The sequence below is a fragment of the Falco punctatus genome (genome assembly GCF_963210335.1).
Source record: "Falco punctatus genome assembly, chromosome: 14".
Lineage (NCBI taxonomy): Eukaryota > Metazoa > Chordata > Aves > Falconiformes > Falconidae > Falco > Falco punctatus.
The window spans coordinates 21,161,410-21,181,879 of NC_137594.1; the positions used below are offsets into that span (position 1 = coordinate 21,161,410).

Consider the following 20,470-nt stretch of genomic DNA (forward strand, 5'->3'; position numbering starts at 1 on the left):
TGGGTAAGAGATTAAAACTGTATTTATTCCTGAGCCAACCAGTTGTATGACCCATTTGCTAAAATGGATAAAGGAATTACATGACCTTACTATTTTTTTATGTCAAAACTGCCTAGGATATATCTTCAGTTTCTTGTAGGGCTTTGGTGTGATTATTTTGTAATCACATGCTAAGGTACACATGGCTGATGTGAGGGCAAGACACGTTTTATTTGCTTGACAACACTTCTGGAGCTGAGTGGTCAGAGATCCCTCCTGAAGCATCCTCCTCTTTGCTAGGTGTACAGGTGCAGCTGCGATCTGGCTTCTGAGATATACATGCCTCTGGTGTTAAGTTCATGCAGGTCGGGGCTGCACAAAGGAGATCTGTGGCTGTCACATTAATCTCCAAACCCTTTACAGTTGCTGATTATTATCAAGAAGAAATGGCTGCTAAGACTCTTTGTCTCTGCCTTAGAGAAAACACATTTTAATTCTAGCTTGGCATCAGCCTGTTGAAGGCAGCAGGCTTACATCCAGCCTGAATCTTCTCTCAGTCCCTTCTTCCAAACAAATTCCAGCTTTGCACGTGGAGGTTAAATCCTACCACATCTATCTTCAGTACATCAGCACTTTGAAAAAGCCTCTCGCTGACCTACTTTGTTCTTCATATCAAGCAAATCAAAGGAGAGAGGGTAGAAAGAAACACCATTTTTGTGTATATGCTAAGGGTTCATCTACCTTTTTCCAAAGGTGGTCTACTCAAAAATCAAGAAGCTATTAATATCTCGCATTTACACAACGCTGTTCACCCCAGATATGAACACCAAACTACAGGACTATCTCCATCTCATGTCACCTCCTGATGAAAGGTGGAATAGGGCAGGTGTTTAATAATTCAGTGTAATTGTCCCCAGTGGTGCAGGTGGTGAAGGAAAGAACATGGTGTTCCATGAAGAATTCAAGGAGAAAGGAAGCAAGAGGCAGCCAGCTTAATACTCATGTGAACTATTGATGCAGGTTGCCAGAGATCCCACCCCACCGTCCAAAGCTCCTGGACACAATTCTGTTGGGACATCAGGGAATTCATGCACTACATTTGAAAAACACTTCTTCAGCCACAGAATAAGCATTTTTCAGCCAAACCTGAGATCCTCTGATCCAGGCAGCAGTCAAATATATCTCAGATAAACTGGACTACTACAGAAATCTGGATTCTCCATGCTGTGACGATGCATTTTTCAACATCTTAATCATTAATGCAGAACTCTCTTGAGCTGGCCAGGTGCTAAGTTTCCGAATCTCCACCAAAATCAAGGCGAGTTTTGCTGCTGCCTGGTGAAGCCATGAGAAACAGCCAACAGCAGTGCTCTAGGGAAACCCACTCCTCTCGCTAAGATTTATTCCCTGGGCACAGCCAGACTGGGTAGGTGAGGATGCTACACCCTGCCAGACCGACAGGCTGCCCAGCCCAGTCGCTCCAGTTCTTGCCAAGGCCAGTGGAGGCTGCGGGAGGAGGGTACGTGGCCAAGGCACACGTACAGCAGCCCTCTCTTCTTGTACCCACAGCTCCTGACAGCCCGCCACCTGGGGCCGGCTTTAGCCAGAGGCAGTAATTTTGTGTATTTAACAAACTTTGATGGATCTTTTCTTCATGGTTTTTTTTTTTTTTCTTCCTGTTTTTTGAACCTGGATCGGGTTTAGCATCCAGCCAACATTTTGATATTAACTGAGTGCAGTGATACTCCCTATACAGAGTTTGCTTCAGGTACTGTTTCACTCTTGACTGAGATGTCATCTCCCCCAGTATGACCTTCTCAGAATAACACCGCATGTTCTCCGCCATTCCCTCCCAGTGAAAGCAAGACCTTGGCTAGGGCATTGTGAGGGATGTTCACGAAGGTTAACTTCAGCCAAGGACAGCCAGTCTCTGTAGGCTCTTCTTCAAAATCAAAGGTGAGAGACAATTCCCATTATTCATCCTCGGCTGGAGAAGTGTCTCTTTTCGTACGCTGATTATAGCTTCTGTCAGCTAAAGCTAGCCTTCGTGAATCACTTCGGTACTTACAATCAGGAAGCACTGCATGGCACTGAAATAGCACTTGGTAAAGCTGATGCTTATTTTAAATATTTTAACACGTATTTCTATTAGAAGAACAATGTGATAATTCCGTACAAAAAACCACCAAAAGGTTTCTGCGGAAAAAAAGAGCAGAAGTTGTATGTACCTGGAGTTAGTTTCGGAGAGCTGGGAGGTAAGTGTACACTCATATTTTCACGGACTGAATTAGCACTCCTTAATAAAATCTCTCATCAGGACTACTTGTGTGAATGAGAGCTGCAAGGTTTCTGGATAGTGTTTGTATAAAAACAGGAATGTTCCTGAAGTGCTGTAAATAAGACCGCTTAAATTGTCTATCCAAACTTTGCATCTGATGACAGTAGCAGAGTGAAGTGACACTCGTATGCAATCAGTTGCATGTTTGAGCTCGAATGTTTCGTGCAGAAGGTTAAGCTTGGTGTCACCAAGACCAAGCAGTGACTGACCTTCTTGCACAGAGGAATCAGGACTGTGCCTCTAACCAGCATTCCTGGATGGTGGTAGGAACTGTTTCGTCCCTACTAAATCATCACGCTGGATATGGCGGAAATGGGAACGATAAAGGGCGGATGGGGTCCTTGTCATCCTCCTTAAGCCCCAAGCAAAGTCAGCTACCCTGTCTCATTTTTGGCACCACCTCAACCTTGCCTGAAGGACAGCACCATGTAGCTTCAGTTTCGTGGCTTTTCAAGGTTATCAGTGTACCTGCTGAATCATTCATGCTCCTCTACGTTTCTTCCTGCAGACAGTGGACCGAAGTAAGCTTCTTCCCCACTTCTCGTTCTGTTCCATTTAGGTTCTCACATCACCACCGAAGTATGGATATCTGCACTACCATATGAGCAGAAAATAGTGCAACTTTATGTAAACCTGTCCCCAGCAATGAAAATACCCACAAGGGGATCTGTACTGATTTCCTCTTAATTAACTGAAGTTAATCATTTCACTTCTGATATTTGGGGTTTTTTTTTGTAGGTCTACAAGCCTTTCTCTTTATCTGCCACGTGTCCCCAAACCACTAGAAAATGGAAAACATTGACACTGAAAGCTCTCCTTAGAGCTGGGAGTTGGAAGTCACTGCAGAAAGGGGAGAGGAGTTCACACCTCATTAAGGGTTATTGACAAGTTCTTTCTCACTTTGAGAAACCGTAACTGGGGGCTCTCTGCAGACCCAGGTAATGTGCTATTTCAGGCCACACAACAAATGTCTTTTCACAGTTAAGTAGCAGAAACTTTTAATTTCGTATTTTAGAAACCCCTTTATTGTGCAGAAACTGATGTGGATCCTTGGGAAATCGTTGGTTGAGGACTCGGCTGCTGTCTTCTGGGGCTGGTAGGCAGAGCAGCTCCAGGAGCTCCTCCAGCCCTGCTACACACAGCTCTCCTCTGCCACCCCAGCAGATCTTCTACCTGGCATTCGTTACTTTCCCCTGAATACATCCCCATCTCTCTCTGTTCTCCTCCCTGTGGCATGAGACTTGAACAGAAAACTTCCTAAGGTTAGTCCTAAGCACTTTGAAGACAAGCTGTTGTATCTCTCTGTCAACCGCTGCCACTCCAGATGGCACACATTTCTAGCCTCATAAACCCTAGCCCAAAAACTTCACCTTATTCCAAGACGGGAGCTGTCAGTGACTCCCAGGTCCTGTAGTTATCATCACCCACCCAGACAGGCATGAAAAACTAACAACAGAAGTAGGATTTTCAGCATTTCTCTAAACTTAGACAGGCTGTCCAACTTCTTGATGCCAAGTACACTGCAGGTCATATTCTTATCCACTGGAGGTTGGGGGGGAGGGGGGTGGTGGTGGTGTTGGTTTTTTGATTTATTTTAAATATTGACATCTCATTCTTGTTTTGGTGCCAATTTTCCATGCAATAAACCCACCCCACACCTTCACTTCCCTTAATACTGGTCTCTACTTCTCCAAGTCACTAGTCAAATTCTAAGGTGCTTTCTCATTTGGTTTGCTGGAGTAGAACATATTTGTGGGGTGTGGAGTGAGTAAGAGTGAAGTAAGGATATTTGCAATTTGACCTAGTATCTGTGCATTTCATTAATCCTTCCTCCATCAACCACTTAACCTTTATGGGCGTTCTTATTGCCTCTCATGGTATTGATTTCTGTCCATTTCTCCAATTTAGTGAGATCATGCAGTATTTTAAACCTGTCTTCCACTGCATAACTAGGTTTAGCTGGGGGGTAATTGACATCAATTTAAAGAATGAAAGATTAGGCTGAATATCCGGGGAAAACTTCCTAATGGTGAGATCTGCTAGAATGCATTGCTGTCTCTCCATGGGATTGGTGGCCGTTCCATTAGCATGTGCATTAAAACCGTACTGAAGGAATATAAGATTATAGATTGGACAAACAATGCTGAAGTAGGAGGGGTATGACCAAGCTGCAAAGCATGGCAGCTTGTCTCCTACAGCCAGCTCATCCTGGATTTGCCCTGCTCCTTCATACCACTCACCAGTTCGCTGAGGATATGCTGAACCAGAAGTACCAACTAATTACAGGGACGGGACCCAACGCGATGCTCCCTCCGATATTGTTGCAGCTTCACTTGTGGTGGTGGGAGTGGTGTGGTAGCTCTGGGACTTCAAGTGAAAGACTCACCTTTCTCGAGGCCCACTGGATAGTTTTCCCACCCTGTTTTACTACATCCCGGCAAGCTGTTAGGCACGCACTGGTGGCACCCAAGAACACACGCTGGCATTGGTGGCAGGGGTTTGCAGCTGCTCCCAGAGGCCATGCCTGCACTGAGACCCAGATGGGTTTCCAAAGTCCTGGATCCAGATGTGTGTCCTGGCTCCCACCTCATCACACCTCCTCCTGTGTTTCTCTGTGAAAGAAAACAAGATGCCTGGGCTGGAAGAAAAGCCAACTTTATCCTGAGCTGCATAAAAGGAAGCGTGGCCAGCAGGTCAAGCGAGGTGATTCTCCCCCTCTGCTCTGCTCTGGTGAGACCTGCCCTGTGCAGCATTGCCTTCGGCTCTGGGGTCCTCAGCACAGGAGAGACGTGGCCCTGTTGGAGCCGGTCCAGAGGAGGCCACGCAGATGGTCCGCGAGCTGGAGCATCTCTCCTGTGAGGACAGGCTGAGAGAGTTGGGGTTCTTCAGCCTGGAGAGGCAGCTCTGGGGAGACCTTATTGTGGCCTTCCAATGCTTAAAGGGGGCTTATAAGAAAGATGGGGACAGACTTCCTAGCAGGGCCTGTTGCAATAGGACAAGGGACAATGGCTTTAAACTGAAAGAGGGTAGATTTAGGCTAGATATAAGGACAAAATGTTTTCCAGTGACAGTGATGAAACAGTGGCACAGGTTGCCCAGAGAGGTGGCCAGTGCCCCATCCCTGGAGACATCCAAGGCCAGGCTGGACGGGCTGTGAGCAACCTGGTCTAGATGAAGGTGCCTCTACTCATTGAGGAGGGGTGGACTCAACAGACTTTTAAAGGCCCCTTCCAACCCAAACCACTCTATGATTCCATGATTCTGTGATTCTAGGAAGAAAGCCAGAGCACTCTACAGAGCCCTGGCATGGGTGGGTAGTCAGCGCCCGGGATGGTGAGGTATGCTGGGGGCACATCTCTCCCCACGCCGGATACAGCCAGGAGAATCACTGGAGATACCCACCACCTGCAGGAAGACAACACACCTGAGATCATAAACTCATCATGTATCCTGCAACGTCACTTCAGTACAGCCTGTTTCAAAGGCATCAGTCCATTCTGTTACCATCCTTCACTTCTTAAAGAAATGAGTGCATCTGATTTTTCTAGCAGAATGGTTGAAAACTGATTGCAGAAAGAAGCCCGTTTGTGCCAAGGCACAGATCAGATACAGGAGAATGAGGACTTTGGTTTAAAATACACTGCTGAGTCTTAGGTTTGTAAAGATAACAATCCAAGCAGAAACAAGCATGTTCTTTATGCACCTCGAGCGAAATAGTTTAATTGCAGGAATGGCCAGAAAAAAGATTCTCCTCCCCATCTTTTATGGAGAGGTGCTGTCATATTTAAGAAAAAAAAAAAGTAAAAAAAAAACCCAAACCTATTTTTGTCTGAAGTTTTTACTGCCAGCAACCACTTTTTATTAAAAGAGGACTTCTGTCAGCTCCTGAAAAATGGAAACATCATTTTCAGCAACAAACCCCAACATATTTATCTCAAAAGCCAAGTAGGCTGGTACATATTTTGATTGATGGGGGAGGCAAGCTTTTTTCTTTTCAGGTTCTTGAAATTTGTCTGCCATGAATAAGCAGATTTTTCAAAAAATTAAATTCCCCTCTAAGAAATTTTCAAAGGAAACATTTCCATCAGCTCTGCTTAATTAGCAGTAGCATAAAAATGGCTCAAAAATGGCTCAGTTTCACATATGCTCCCCTGAATCTGAGAGCTGAGAGCGCAAGGAGAAGACTTGCCCATTTCTCATTTTCCCTTAAGAAAGAAATTAGCAGATATTCGTGTAGTGAGGGGGATGTAGATGGGACAAAGGGATGAGTGTGGGCTCCACACTGGTCAAGCAGAAGAGAAATAATTTTCTCCATGGCAGGAGGCGTAGGCTACAAATTTGTCAGATAACGAGTAGCCAGAGGCTGATACAAAAGACTAATTCTCTTAGTGAAACCCTTGGAGAGTATCCCAATATGACTCCGAGGCTGGCAAGCTGCTGGAGAAGATGGGAAGTAAATGCAGCCATCTCAGGAGGACACTGGCCCTGGATTTCTTGATTGTGCTTTTCCTATATGGCACTTTTCATAATGCCCTCTGGCTAGAACCATTGAAATGAAACTTATTGATCGACATTCCGATCCTATTGATTCTACACAAGAGATTTGCACGAATGTGAAAGAGCAGGAACTGCTCTGTAACCACTCTCGTCTCCATTTATTCCCTGCTGAATATATGTGGTAGGCTTGCTTGTCCATCTCAGTCCCCTGAGCTTCCAGAAATAAATTACCCAAAATTCAAACATACAGTACCTATTAGCACACAAATGTGTGGTAAATATTACTGGTCCCTGAATACACAAACATTATTTATGAGTTCCCTTTTGCTTTCTTTTGTCTGTTTCTCTCTCACATCCCCTCTTTACCTCATTAACTGCGAGCCATGTTTTTCCCTTTTATTTCAGAGGTGTGGAGGCAAAATGAGAAGCACATGTTCCGGGAGGAAGGTGGGATGGGAAACAGTGCTGGGAGGAGATGATATTTGCCTGGAAGGAAAGTGCCGGGGAGGTCATGTTTAAAATACTGTAAGGGCTATTAGAAATCTTATTTCTACACCTAAAGGAAGGATCCTGGATATGGGAACTGCCAAACTCAGGACAGCAGGTCAGAAGATCCCAGAGGAGGCAGCGAACAGAGGTCCCAAGCGGCGAGCCAACGCAGTGTGAGCACACGGTCACCCACACCCACCACCACAATGGCAGCCCACTGCCCTCCCTGAGCCCCTGCAAGGCAGCCCTGGCGTAGCATGGACCCCGCATTTCCTTCCCACAACACAGGGACCTTCCCGTCAAGCCTCCTGAGGCTATTCTCTTTTGGCAGGGAGGTGGAGCGGGCTTTACAGGCAAAATCAGCTGCCTTGCCATTCACATCTGCTTCCTACCAACCCAACCCCCCTTTGCAAACTTTGTTTATGAAAGTGGTGGGTGTCCTTTCCATATGTTAGATGTGGTCCTTGATTTTGTTCATTTTAGTTTGATGCATTTTAGCTTGCTGAGCTCAACACTTCATTCATTCCTCTCTAGATCTTTTTATAGTCATGACTGTCACACGCCAATCAATGTTATGGATTAAAGTTGAAGGTATTATGACTTGCCTGGGCCAGTAGGAAAGCATTTTAAACAAAGTCCCATTTATTTTATTTTCCCCGTTGACATTTCTTTTCCTCTCTATTTCCAACCTTGTGAAATGGCAAAACTGGCCAGGAAAAATGCAGGATTTTTAACGCAGTACAATTCCTAAATCATTTTTAGGTGTCATGGAATGGTTAAGACAAGCAGGCAGGTCTGGTGAGAGGAAATCTGTGATTTCACTGCAACACACACGAAAAAAAGCCGCTGACCAACCCTGTTAATTACACTGATGGAAAACATAATCCAAAATGGTGGTGAAACTTGATGCCTTGCATCTAGCATGGGGAGCGATGGGGAGCTATGGCAGCGATTCCCATCGCAAGTGATGGCTGAAGCGATTTCACCCCAAGGAGCGGAGGAAGGCTCTGCACAGGGGACCTCGTGGATGCCAGCGCAGTGCGAGGGTGCAGGGTCCGTGGGGGACCCGCACGGCCTGTGGGGGACCCCGCCCCCCCCCGCTGCGTGGGGCTGGGGTACGGCTGCCCCGGGCCCCCGGGGACCCCACCGCCCACGCGTCGCCAGGCCCCGGCCGCACGCCGCCCCGCGCCCCAAGCCCTGCGGCGCTCGGCCCGCACTGCGCGCCACGGCAGCCCCCGGCCCCGAGCGGCCGGCAGGAGCCCGGGTCACGGCCTCTCCCCTCCGGGGGCGGCAGGCGCAGCAGCCTGGCTCACGGCCCGCCGCCCCGCACCGTGCCGGCCGGCGGGCAGGCCGCGCGGCCCACGCCTCGCCCCCGCGGCGCGGCCCGGCCCTCAGGGGAGCGGCGGCCGAGCCGGGCCGGCCGGCGGGCAGCGGCGCTGGGGCGGGGGCCGCCCGAGCATGCGCGAGCCGCGCGCGTCACGGCAGCGGGCGAGCCCGGCGGGAGCGCGGAGCCCGGCGCGCCCCCTCCCTCTCGCCGCCGCTCCCGCGCCTCCACCCGGCCCCGCCGAGCGCCGCCAGCGCGCCCCGCCGCCCGCCAAGGAGGGGAGAGCGCGACAGCCGGGAGCACGGGAGAGGGAAGGACCCTCCCTCCGCCGCGAACCCTCTTCCTCCTCCTCCTCCTCCTCCTCCCCCGCCTCCGCCTCCGCCTCCCGGCCGGGAAGAGCTCGCCGTGCCCGCAGCAGCCCCGCTGGATGCACTGAGCGCTCGGCCGCGGGGAGAGGGGCAGGAGGGAGCCGGGAGCCCCGCCGCGGAGCCGCTGCGCTGCCCGGAGGCTCACGGCCATCTGTTTTAATTCTTTTATTCCTCCCCCCCCCCCCCGCCCGCCGGTGGCTGGCTTTGCCCCTGCCTCCTCCTCTCCGCCAGCCGAGGCGGCGGCGGGGGCTGCAATTCCCCCCCCCCCTTTTTTTTTTTTTATTTTTTTTTTTTTTTAAATTTCATCGCCGCCATGGGATGTACCCTGAGCGCCGAGGAAAGAGCCGCCTTGGAGCGGAGCAAGGCCATCGAGAAGAACCTGAAGGAGGACGGGATCAGCGCTGCTAAAGACGTGAAACTCCTCCTGCTCGGTGAGAACCCGCTGGCGGGCCCGGTCGCCCCCTTCCCTGTCCCCTGCCCCGCGCTTATCCCCCCTCATCTCTCTCTCTCAACAGGGGCCGGAGAATCGGGGAAAAGCACCATCGTGAAGCAAATGAAGTAAGTCCCGTGAGGGAACCCGGGTGGCGAGTTAATGGGAGGGAGAACGGGGCGGGGGCTCGCTGAGGTGAGTGAGGGCCGCGGGCGCCATGTTTACCTGAGGGGACCGAGAGGGCGGGAAGGCAAACGGCGGGGGGAAGGCCCCGCCACCGCCGCTCCCGCTGCTGTTCAGGGCCGATGTGGTGCTGAAGGATCTCCCGGAGGCCTCGCCCCGTGGAAAGGGAGGGAAGGTGGGCTGCGAGCGGCCGCAATCGCGGCCGCTCGCAGCCCACCTTCCCTCCCTTTCCACGGGGCGAGGCCGCGCAGCCATCCCCCGTGAAAGCGGACCGCTGTCACTTCAGCTTCATGCCCGGGGTGGTGGTGGTGGTGGTGGTTCATCATCTGCTCGTTCTGCGGCTTGAAACCAATGCTCCCCATCACCCTCTCTTAACATTTTAACCGCTCCTTGGCCACCCATCACCAATTCCATTCAAAACCTTCCTGCCAACCCCGGGGTTCACGGTGGGCTGCTCCTCGCTGGGGCTTCCCCGACAGACGCTCTCCCTCTGTTTAATTAAACGTGCAATAAACAGCCGTGAAAAACCCCACCGCACCCTCTCTTCCAACCGTGCCTGGAGTAATTACATCCCCTAGGAAAGCAGGTGCAGGGGAAGGCTAATGGTGGCAGCGCTCCCGTGGCACGGTTATTCCTTCTTCTTTATTGCCCGCTCCTTCCTCCTTTTGCATTAAAATGCGATGAAATACCCCGGCCTCCCACCCATGACGGGCTGGTTCGAGGCGGGCGCCATCACGGAACAAACCCCGGCGCCGGTTGAGGGTCTGGATTTCAGCCGGGGGGCGGCACGGAGCGCTCGTCCGCTCTGCCATGGGGGTTGCAGAGGGATCCGTGGCTGGGAGGGGCCCCCCGGGGACCCGGGGGAGAGAGGCAGCCAGAGCTGGGTGTGGATGGGGTGCGGGGAGGGTGCGGGCTGCGCTCCCTGCAGTCCCGGGAGCCGGCTGCCTTTGCGGGTGGCCCGGCGGTGAGCTGGTTGCCGCGGGGGGCGAGGAGCCGTGCGGGCCGGCGGGCAGGTCCCGGCGCGGCTGCGGCTTTCAGGCGGTTCGCGTGGTGGACAGCGCCCAGCGGGGACTCGAACCGCCGGCAGCGCCGCCGCTCCTGCGCCGCTCGGCTCCTCCCGGCGGCGGCCGAGCGCCGCGCTCGGCCTCCTTCGGAGAGCGCTCGGGGAGAGGCCGAACGGGCTCGGAAATAGCCGAAGGAGCTCGTCGCCGCTCGGCAATCTGTTGCCCTGCTCTCCCGTGGCCGCCCCGGGTGTGCGTGCGTGTGGGCGTGCGTGTAAGTGCGGCACTGGGGCAGATCCGGGCCTTCAGCCCAGCTCCTCGCCAGCCAGAGGGGCTTAGCGGGTCACCCGGATATTTCTGTATCCACTCTGTGGCCCCTGTGTCCAGCCCTCGGGGGCTCGCAGGGAACCGAACCGTCACCCCCGCCTGAGGCGGTGCTTTTCCCCAGGCGCTGCGGAGCTGGGAGGTCTCAATGCGAGGAGGCTCGCCCTCAGTGCACGGCAGTCTCCGCAGCTTTTCCCACCGACATTCGCGTACCCTACTTCTGCAATGGCTCTGAGCTTCCCCTTGCACGGTCTGGACTTTCCCACCTTGACAGTTTATTTTGGGTCTGAGGTGGGGTGGGTTTGGTTCACACTCGTTGGTGTGCAAAAGGTGGATCAGGGGAGACATTACTGCAGATGAACACCAATAAATTATTTTAATCTCTAGGAACTGTTTCTGCAGAAGCATGCTGGAATGGCGGGTGATGGGTTTTGGTTGAAGGGAGAGGCTGTAGATGCCACAATAGCAGTGCATACACACAGAGCCCATAGGCGGGAGGGCAGGCGGTGACCGTGCTGGCTTACACAACTAGTGTACAGCGACTCTTGTTTTCCAAAGAGCAGAGCTCTTGTTTTTTGAAGCAGAATGCATCAAGATAATAACCTGTTTGCTGGACTAGATCAGTATATGGAGGACTGAAGGATACCCTGGTTTTTTTAATATATAGATATGAATGGGTTTCATATATAAATATATATGCCCATGTATATTTTTTTTTTCATTAAATAGCCTTAAAGTAATGTATGCTAGGCTCTCCTTTGTACCTGACTTGAAAATGCCGAGAAGGCTGCTATGGAGAAAGGGCTTGTAGTGTTGGAAACTGGGAGGCGTCCGTCAGTGTGGAAACTCCAGTGAACTGTGCAAAGGCTGGGGTGGAGACAGCGGTGTTGCTATGAGCACGGCGGCAGGCATCTGGAGAGAGCCGCGCAGCCGCGGGCACCAGGGAGAGTGATGAGCAGGGAACAACTCAGGGAAATTAACATTTCTGAAAATTAATTTAAATATAATGTAGGCATTAGCATTTCACCTGGTCAAGCTTCATTAGACAGGCTTGCTGAGAACCTAATGAATTCTTAATAAAGATTAAATCACATGTTCATTAGATTTTGATGAAAGAGACTGCTATTTTATTTTTTTAATATTGTGTTATTGGTGTGCTTCTAGATTATAAATCTCATCCTCATGAATGGCTAAAGCAGCTTCACACTTGTCCAAGGATACTGCCTTGGAGAGAGGCACAGGAATCTGTAGACAGATGAGAAAATGCTAAGACAAAGGAACAGAGAGAAGACATTGTTACAGAGGACTAAGAAGAGGTTACACACTGTCCAGTTAATCCTTGAAATATTAGGTAACAGGAGAAGTGGTGACAGGTAGAAATTAGAATAATTTGAGAGTGTAGCCCAGATGGGGATTACAATTTGTGAAATTGATTAAGTGTGTTTTAATGAAATACTTGGAGATACCTTTCAGCTGGTGAACGGAGGGCTGTCCAGCAAAGAAAGAGGTACTGGTGAATGGCACAGAGGTGGAATTGGAGGCGAGCATGTACATCTCAAGCAGTGGCAATACAGGCTAGGAATGGCACTTTTCTTTGGACCCAAGGTCATTTTGACACCCTTAGCCCTTGCACTTTGACTACACCCATCTTGACTGAGTAGATTTGCTTGTTATTTTTTTGCAACCAGTCCTGCAGTCCAGATACATTCACCCGTGCCTCAGAATGGAAGCGTCAGGGCCAAGCTAGTCAGGGGAACAGTTCTGAAAGACGCAGTTGTGCCATGCAAGCCAAGGAGACTCCAGAGTGTGCCACAGTGTTCAGAATCAGGCTGTTACCAGATTCTATTTTCACTCAGCTTAAACTAAAAACCAGCTTTAACGAAGCAAATCTGGGGCCCCCTTTGAAGATCCAAGCCAGAAGGTGAGAGTTAACCGGATGAAAGAAATTCATCTTCCACTCCCATCACCCTGTCTCAGCAAATTCACTTGGTGTAGGACTGCAATGGCTGTCAACATTTTCTAGATCTTATATCTTGAACTGTTGAACACATGCAGAATTTGGAACTTGTCATCTTCTTTTTTGGTATACCTGGATTGTAGCATGGACTTGAGACTGCTGTTATCCTAGGATATTTTTGTGGGGACTTTAACTCTGGTGAATGTGTTTGTTCATCAAAAGCCGCATCCTAGGAAGACACCAAGCATATCTCCGTCTGTTACTGCTTAGCAAAATACTTAAATACATGCAACGGTCCAGTGGTGAGCAGGGATGGACTGCTCAGGTGGGGACACCATCCGCTGCCATCAGCATGAAGCTTCTAGGGAATTCAGTGTTTAATCATGCTAACGCAGAGAGGCTGAGTTAGCTGGCATGGCTTCAAAACCAAGGTCCTGCCACGTACTCAGCAGCAGCCGTTCTGGATGGTGAGCCGGGGCAATACTTCACCTTCCCAAATGAGGGGTTAGCAATGGCTGTGGCGATCAGGAGGAGACATGGCTTCACCTGCCCACAGGAAAAATCTTGGGATTTGGGGGTTTGTTTTGGATTTTGCCTCTGCAAAAGCAGCAGCTTCTGTCCCCTGCTGAGCTGCAAGCAGAGAGCTGGGTCTGGCTCCCTTTCACAAGATGCTGGAGCTTCCAGCCCTGCACGTCCTCCCAAACAGCTGTTTCTCACTTCACCAGCAATGCTGGCAGTACCTCAGTTGATAGGTTTCTTTGCTGTGACATTTTTTGCCAAATGTTTTGATGTTACATATGAGAAGAACTGGAATACCAAATCAGGAGAAAAATACACCAGCGTACAATACTTATCTCTGAATATCTACTGTCTTCTCCCCCATAGCCATCAGTCCCAATAGCCGTCTGATATATTGCTTTGACCTTTCTCAAAAAGCCCCTCAAAACAGCCCCAGGCTCTACTTGCTCTCTGTGTAACTGAATTACTTATAATCTAATGAACTTCTTAAGAGTGAGTGAGAAGCAGTCCCCGCCCACTGGTTTTACAGCCCATCTCAGCAATTTGATGATAAATGCCGTTGAAATGAAATGATGTGTTGTGAACACCCACTTGAGTGCTCTTTGCCGCATGTCTGTGTCTCAAAACTGTAGTGATTTCACACTTGCAGCCCCTACCCCCAGGAATACCTCACCCCATTGGGGCTTAGAGTCGGGGGGGGTTGCTTTGCCTCTGTGGCATGTTCCCAGGGAGAGGGCTGCAAACTGTGTCTTTGTGGCCTGTCCCACTCCTCAGTGCAGCTTTTCTGCCCTGCGGTGCTGGGTGCAGACACCCCCTTGGCCCCGCTGCCTCACTCCTGTCTGGGAACTGTGTGATCATGGCATGAGCTGGCAGCCCAGAACCTCACTAAAGCATCAGGTCAGGCGGAGCCATTCTTATCCTTACTTGTCTCCTGCTCTGTTTTCCAGGACTTCTGTGACTTGAGGCCCAAGGTGGGGCAGCGACAGGCTGCACCTGGGCAGTATTTTAAACTGGGTTTCAATAAGCAGGGGAAAGAGCTGTAGCCTTTCTGATGAAGTTGTGTTGTTCTCCCAAGACCCGCTCCAGTGCATTCTGCCCTCGCTGTGGATTTAGCACAGTACGTACAGCATACTGTTGCTTTTCAGACTCCTGCAGAGAGGCAGCTCTGGTGGGGCTGTTTTGGCAGTGAAACCCAGATCTGGTAGTAAACCGCCTGCTGTGGCAGTTCTGGGGTGTATCAGTGCATTGCCTGCCTTGAGGAAGGCTGTCTCCTGCCAAAGAGATCATCCCAGTGGAGTCTGCTGCAGGAGGAGGCTTTCCCCTCGCTGCAGCTTTTTTCCCCACCTCCTTCCCAGATGCTATCTTGCATCCCTGGGTGCTGTAGGTGCCATGTTCCATGCCCTGCAATGGCACAGTGCAGGGACATTGCTGCTGAACTAGGAAGGAATAAGATCTGGGAGCAGAAGAAAGTGAGGCTGTTCATTTTGGCTTGTAGTTGCAAAGGGTAATCATGTTTTCAGCACTTCCTTCCTTCCTTTTGGATTATTAATTCTGCTTAGAAGCCAAAACATTAACAACCATAGTTAATTCTTTTGTACTTACAGTTCTTGTTATTAGACTGAGAGAGATTTCAGGGGAAAGAAGTAACAGTATTAGCAGGCAAGATGGAATACATTTTGAGTTTGGGTGTTTTCTTTTTCCTTGACAGTTCTTAATTTGTTTCTTGTTTTAGGGACTCTTAAAAGTAAAAATATCTTTCAGTGACAACAGTGAACTGCATAGCTTCTCCTCTTTCAACCTAGTTTTAAAACCTTAAAATAAATTTGCCTGTCATATTCTGACATGACACATCTAGTCCTGTTGGAAATGTTTTAGCAATCTAATGAGATGAAAGCGGTTCTTTTAATGAGCTCTGAAGAAAGAGACAAATCTGCTGCACAAATGTAACCGGGGATCTGTTTTGTTTTATGGCTTGGCTAACCCAGAAGTTGTAAGAGACATTAAATTGAGTCATGACAAATGCAGAAAGGTTGTGGTTTTCCTCTTTAGTCTGTCCTTTCCCAACTGTCTGGGATACAACTTCATATCTGATGTGAGTTCTCCAGTATGCTTACCTAGGGAATACAGGGAAGGTAATCAAAATGGGAGAGGAATGAAAAAGAGACAAATAATGGAAGTAGAGGCACTATGTTGGCTCTTCTGCTTGGTCTGGTCAAGAGAAAGAGCGACATGAAGAAATGCTTTGCTGCTGGCCAAGGCAGGAGCAGGTTACCTGGAGAATGAGAGCCAGACAGTCAATAATGCCTTACAGGCTCATAATTAGCTACCTGTGGTAGAGCTAGTTTTCTTCAGATGCTTTGCAGAGTTACAGCCTACCCCTTTAAGTATCAAGCTCCCCTGGTTTCTCCTGGATTTGCAGGATACAAAATCACAAATGAGCGTTAAAGCGGTGTTGAAATGAGTGAGTTTGCAGCCAGAAAGCCTGATGCAAGTGCAGGGGCTAAGAGCTCGGTTTTGCAAACTTCTGAATTCATTTACCTCCTGCTCAAGCTGGGTGAAAGGTAAAAAGCTTTTCTCACAAGCCAGCAGTGGTTCACAGAAGGGCATATCCTTTATACTCTGAAGTCCATGGTTAAACCCTTGAGCATGACTGGGTGCAGAAGACAGGATTTGGTCCTTCATTCATTATAAGAGTGTGAAGAGGAGCTCTGGCTGAAGAGAACTGGCAAAACCTCCTGAAATTCAGGTGGCCAGGGTGTTTAAGAGTCTTGTCATTCTTTCTGGTGCGATTGCAAGTCTGAGATTTGCGGTCTTCTGTAGAGACTGAAATTGCTTCTGTGAAGCCTGGACTCGCATGATGACTGGGCAAGCTCTGTTTTCAGGGATTCTTTGCTTAGTCCTCTGTTTTGATTTTGAAAGAAAACTTCCACCTCTCCTTACTTCATAGAAAAGTTAGAAAATAAATGTCCTTATTCTAGCCTAAGAATTCAAGAATTTAGATCAAAATAAAAAACAGCCCAAATGAAGACAAGGAAATAAAATACATATGAATTGCTTGGTTATTTTTGATGCCTGAGTGGGTTTTTTTTGTTTTGTTTTATTGGGGTTTTTTTTTGCATTAGCAAGATTGAAACCGGCAACCTCACTTATTTCAAATCAATTTGAATGCTACTGACCCCAGATCCTCTTTTTGACTTAACTGGACTTTGGGATAGGTTTTTCCTACACTGAAGGTGATATCTGTTCAATGTACAATTTTTATGAGATTTGATGAATTTCAGGTGTTTGTGTGGCACTTGGTGGGATACTGGAAATGGCTAAATTTCATTCACAAAAACAAGGAAAAAAAGGTCTGGAAATCATATTTTAAAAAGCATTGGCACATTAAACCCAAGGCCATTTTTCTTGCCTCAAAAATTCTTTTATTTCATTCTTAGAAAGAAATACTGAAGAGTTTTGCCATAGTTTTCCTAATGGTGAAGAAATGCTCTGCCTAATGTAAAAATCCCCATAACTGTTAATTGAATCATTCTTACTTTAAGACCATTCATGCAAATGGCAGATGTAGGGAGGCTGGAGGATTACAGTCCTGATTATAAGATGCTGTTAGGATTCTGCCTAAAATCAGAAGATGCAAAAGACTGAAAAATGCTAGTGGATAACACAAAGCAAAGGAACTGATGGTTTCCTAGTGCTGAGCAGAAGGGAGAAAAAAGTCCTTTAATCCAAAGCTCAATCATTGTGTGCTTATTGTGATAATAGAATAAAACTCTTGATGGAGGCATTTCTCAGCTTACCAATAAAAATCCTTACCCTCCCCAGCTTTCAAGTTAATTGAGAAAGAACTGAAGAGCACTCTCTCAGAAGGGAGCCCAGGAAACTGTAGTGAGATGACATCACACCTATTTTAGAGTTGCTAATCAATAATATTTTTGCCTTTGAAAGAGAAGGATTGGCAGAGCTGAAACTGCTTTGTTTTTCTTTATTCTTGGGCATGTCCTGCTCTGCTTGGTCACCAAAAATTATATTGGTTCATCAGCAGACCTTTCATCGAGTATAAAACCTGTAAGCTTAAAACAAAGGAGCTGGAGTACACCAGCTTGAGGGAAAGAAAAGAGGGGTGGGTAACACAGAGTCTTTCCACAACTTAAAGATTTTAGGCCATGGGTATTAGTAACCCTTCTCTCCCCCATCAGGCCATCCTGTGGGACTTTGTGTCCTCAGGAGCCAAAGGCAATTGATCGTATATTCTGTTTGATACAGGATAACTTGTCCAATCCTCCATCAGAAATTCTGCTGGTTAACGTTGCAGGAGTTGCTTTTGGGGGAAGGTTGGGAGGTGCCAATCCTAGCAAGGGCATTGAGGTGCCAGTCACTGTTCTCTGAGAAAGCCTAAAGGTGCTGTCTGATTCTGTTTAGGATTGTGCTGTTCAGGGAAGACGTGGGAGCAGGTTTTGGCGGAAGCAAAATCCAGTGCTGGTAGGAAATAATGGGGTTTAATAACGTGGAAAGGGAATTTCTTTTTGGCATTTGGCAGGCTACTTTGCGTAGAAATGCAGGGGTATGTGTTTCACATTGGGAGGCCATGTCTGCAGGAGCTGCTTTAGTGAGTGAAGAGGGGCTCAGCAGGCTTTCACTGGTTCAGAAGAACACCCTACTCTAGAAATACCCAGAGAATTCATCACCCCAGTGTTAGCATCTTGGCAGGGAGGCTGGGAATGGACGTTTCACCTCAGTGCATGTCCCTTCTCTGAAACATAACCCCTGCAGTGCTTAAAAGAGTCTGAAAGGCAGAGCAGTGACTCAATATGCTTTGAGGCTCTCCAGCAACTCCAGACTTGTATTAAATGCTCTTGTCTACAAGAGCATCATCAACAGCAACTTGTACACACCGTAACAGTCTGGTACAAGACTTTTCTGCATCAGCTGGGAATCATTACAGAAGGAGATGAGATAAGAATGGGCCTGTATTGAGGAAAATATCACTTAAATGATAAAAATGTGTACTACCTCCTAGCAGAATATGGTGAGTTATCCTCTCCCCGTTAGAGGTGATTTGAGTTAGCAGCTCCAATTTTAAAGCATTAAGCAAAAAATTGCATACGGAAAGCTGAGTGCACAAAATGGATGTTAGGCAGAATAATTTAGACAACAATGAGAGGTTTTATTGCTAGATTTCTGGAGCTGTGGTATGTGGTAGCTCGCAGTCATGTAGTGATGTTTCCTCACTGCCAGTACAGTGCTTCTTATTCACTACAGCCCTGTTCTTTGCCACCTCAGTAGCATGGGCCTTGCTGTAATCCAGCTCCTGCCTTTGTAGCAGAGGCGGAGAAGTTATCTCATTTTGACGGCTCTCAATGTAATAGTACCATGTCTGTATTTACGGAGGAATTGTGTGTGGAACTGGTGCAGGCCAGCTCTGGTACTCTCCAAAGTTCATGGTGAGATTTTCAAATCACTTCCAGGGCACCCCGATGTGGATCTGCATGCCCTAATTTGAGATCGCGATAGCAAAACCTACGTGAGTTCGTCATCCTTCCTCGTGCTCCTCTTAAGGCTGACATGGCAGGGCACGTGCTTCTCCACAGCATGGAGGCTTCTGCTTAGCTTCATCCACAGGAGAGACATAACATTCTCATAATAAGTTTTAAATGTAACAATATCAGGTTGGCTACTTAAGTAGTGCAGAACAGAGGTTTTGATTTAGTGTATTTTGGGAATCTGTTCTTATTTACTCACAGCCTCTTTACATCTATAAGCAGTGCAAAAGGGAATTACAGCAGGGGCAGCTATAGCTTTCTGCAACTGGAACAGCTCGTTCCACTGGCCAAATAGAGCTCTTTCCATGTGGCCTTTGTGAGAATGAGAAATTAGTCACTTGTTGGCAGGTTGATAAGGTGCACCGATGCCCACGAGGTAAGATGCTCCTTTCAAGGTTAGGTGGGGACCCCATCTTATTGCCTAGAGATTCTAAAATGGGCACATACTTACCACCACGACGTGCATACCCCCACCACAGACATTGCAGAGCCTTTGTCATCATACTTCATCAGTAACACTAGCACAAATCACTGGGATGAAAGAAAACTGCCATGATAAACATACACCTCAGAATGTCATCGTGCTGTTCGTTAATCACCAGTCACCCATCGGTGATTAATTATTTAGCCAAATTGGACAAATTTTTCCACATGAATGAAAAGATATTTACTTAATAAAGCAGAAAGCTCCTAGTAGCATGCCCTTGTTTTCCTCAATGTAGACATAAAATAAATTTATATTCTCTTGATATTACAGCTTGGCTGTAAAAACCCCACAGTGCTGTATCAACTTGTTGCTTTCAAGGTGGTTGCTGCCCAGCCAGTTCTTCAGCAGACCTGATGCTGCTCAACGTGTGCATTTAAGATGTTTAAATTGAACAGTAGATGCACGAGCTGATGGTCCTGGGTTTGTTATCTGCATCTCCCTGTGTACACCGAGCCCTCATGAAACGCTGGTGAGAAGGAACAGCAGAGTACTTTGCCAATCCCAGCTCAGGGGTCAGCATTTCTCCAACACTGACTGATGGCATCAGGGTGATGTTAGAAAAGAGAAAGGGCCCTCAAGACCCCCATCCTGCCAGCAGCCTTGTGCTTGACAGGAATTCCCCTGCAAGCGTGTTGCTGTGTTGCTGGGGCCTGCCAGGTCTTAACTCTGTGGTGAGGTGGGATGTGCAGAACAGGTGAAAGCTGGTGCTGGCACTGGGGGATTCAGTACTGATAATGAATCAAAATCTTGGTATGTTCCTTCATCGTAATGATGTCTGTTCTGGGTCTTTCACCGTAGCTAATTATTAAAAAAAAAAACAAACACAGTGAACTAAAAAACACCAACCTTGCTAGAAATAGCAAGAGAGAGCCCAAAAATGATAAAGAAGTAGAAATTAGTAATTTTCCTATGGTTTGGTAAGTCAGAATTTAGGCTTTGTTTATCTACTATTTTATTTATCTACTTCTTCCGTTTACTGATCCTTATTTTTAATTCATATTTGGATAAACAAGTTGTAAAGTTTTTCCTACATG

General features: G+C 48.2%; 1 protein-coding gene across 2 annotated transcripts in view; it reads left to right on the plus strand.

The window, feature by feature from the left end:
• Positions 1-9,199: 9,199 nt before the first annotated feature.
• Positions 9,200-20,470, plus strand: part of GNAO1 (G protein subunit alpha o1) — a 146,122-nt gene continuing 134,851 nt past the window's right edge. The window contains exons 1-2 of one of the 2 annotated variants that reach the window (XM_080411154.1): positions 9,200-9,426; positions 9,511-9,553. In XM_080411154.1, coding sequence (XP_080267280.1) covers positions 9,309-9,426; positions 9,511-9,553 — 161 coding nt within the window. In that variant the 5' untranslated portion in view covers positions 9,200-9,308. The remainder of the gene's footprint in view (positions 9,427-9,510; positions 9,554-20,470) is intronic. The other variant, XM_080411155.1, reaches the window with a different exon arrangement.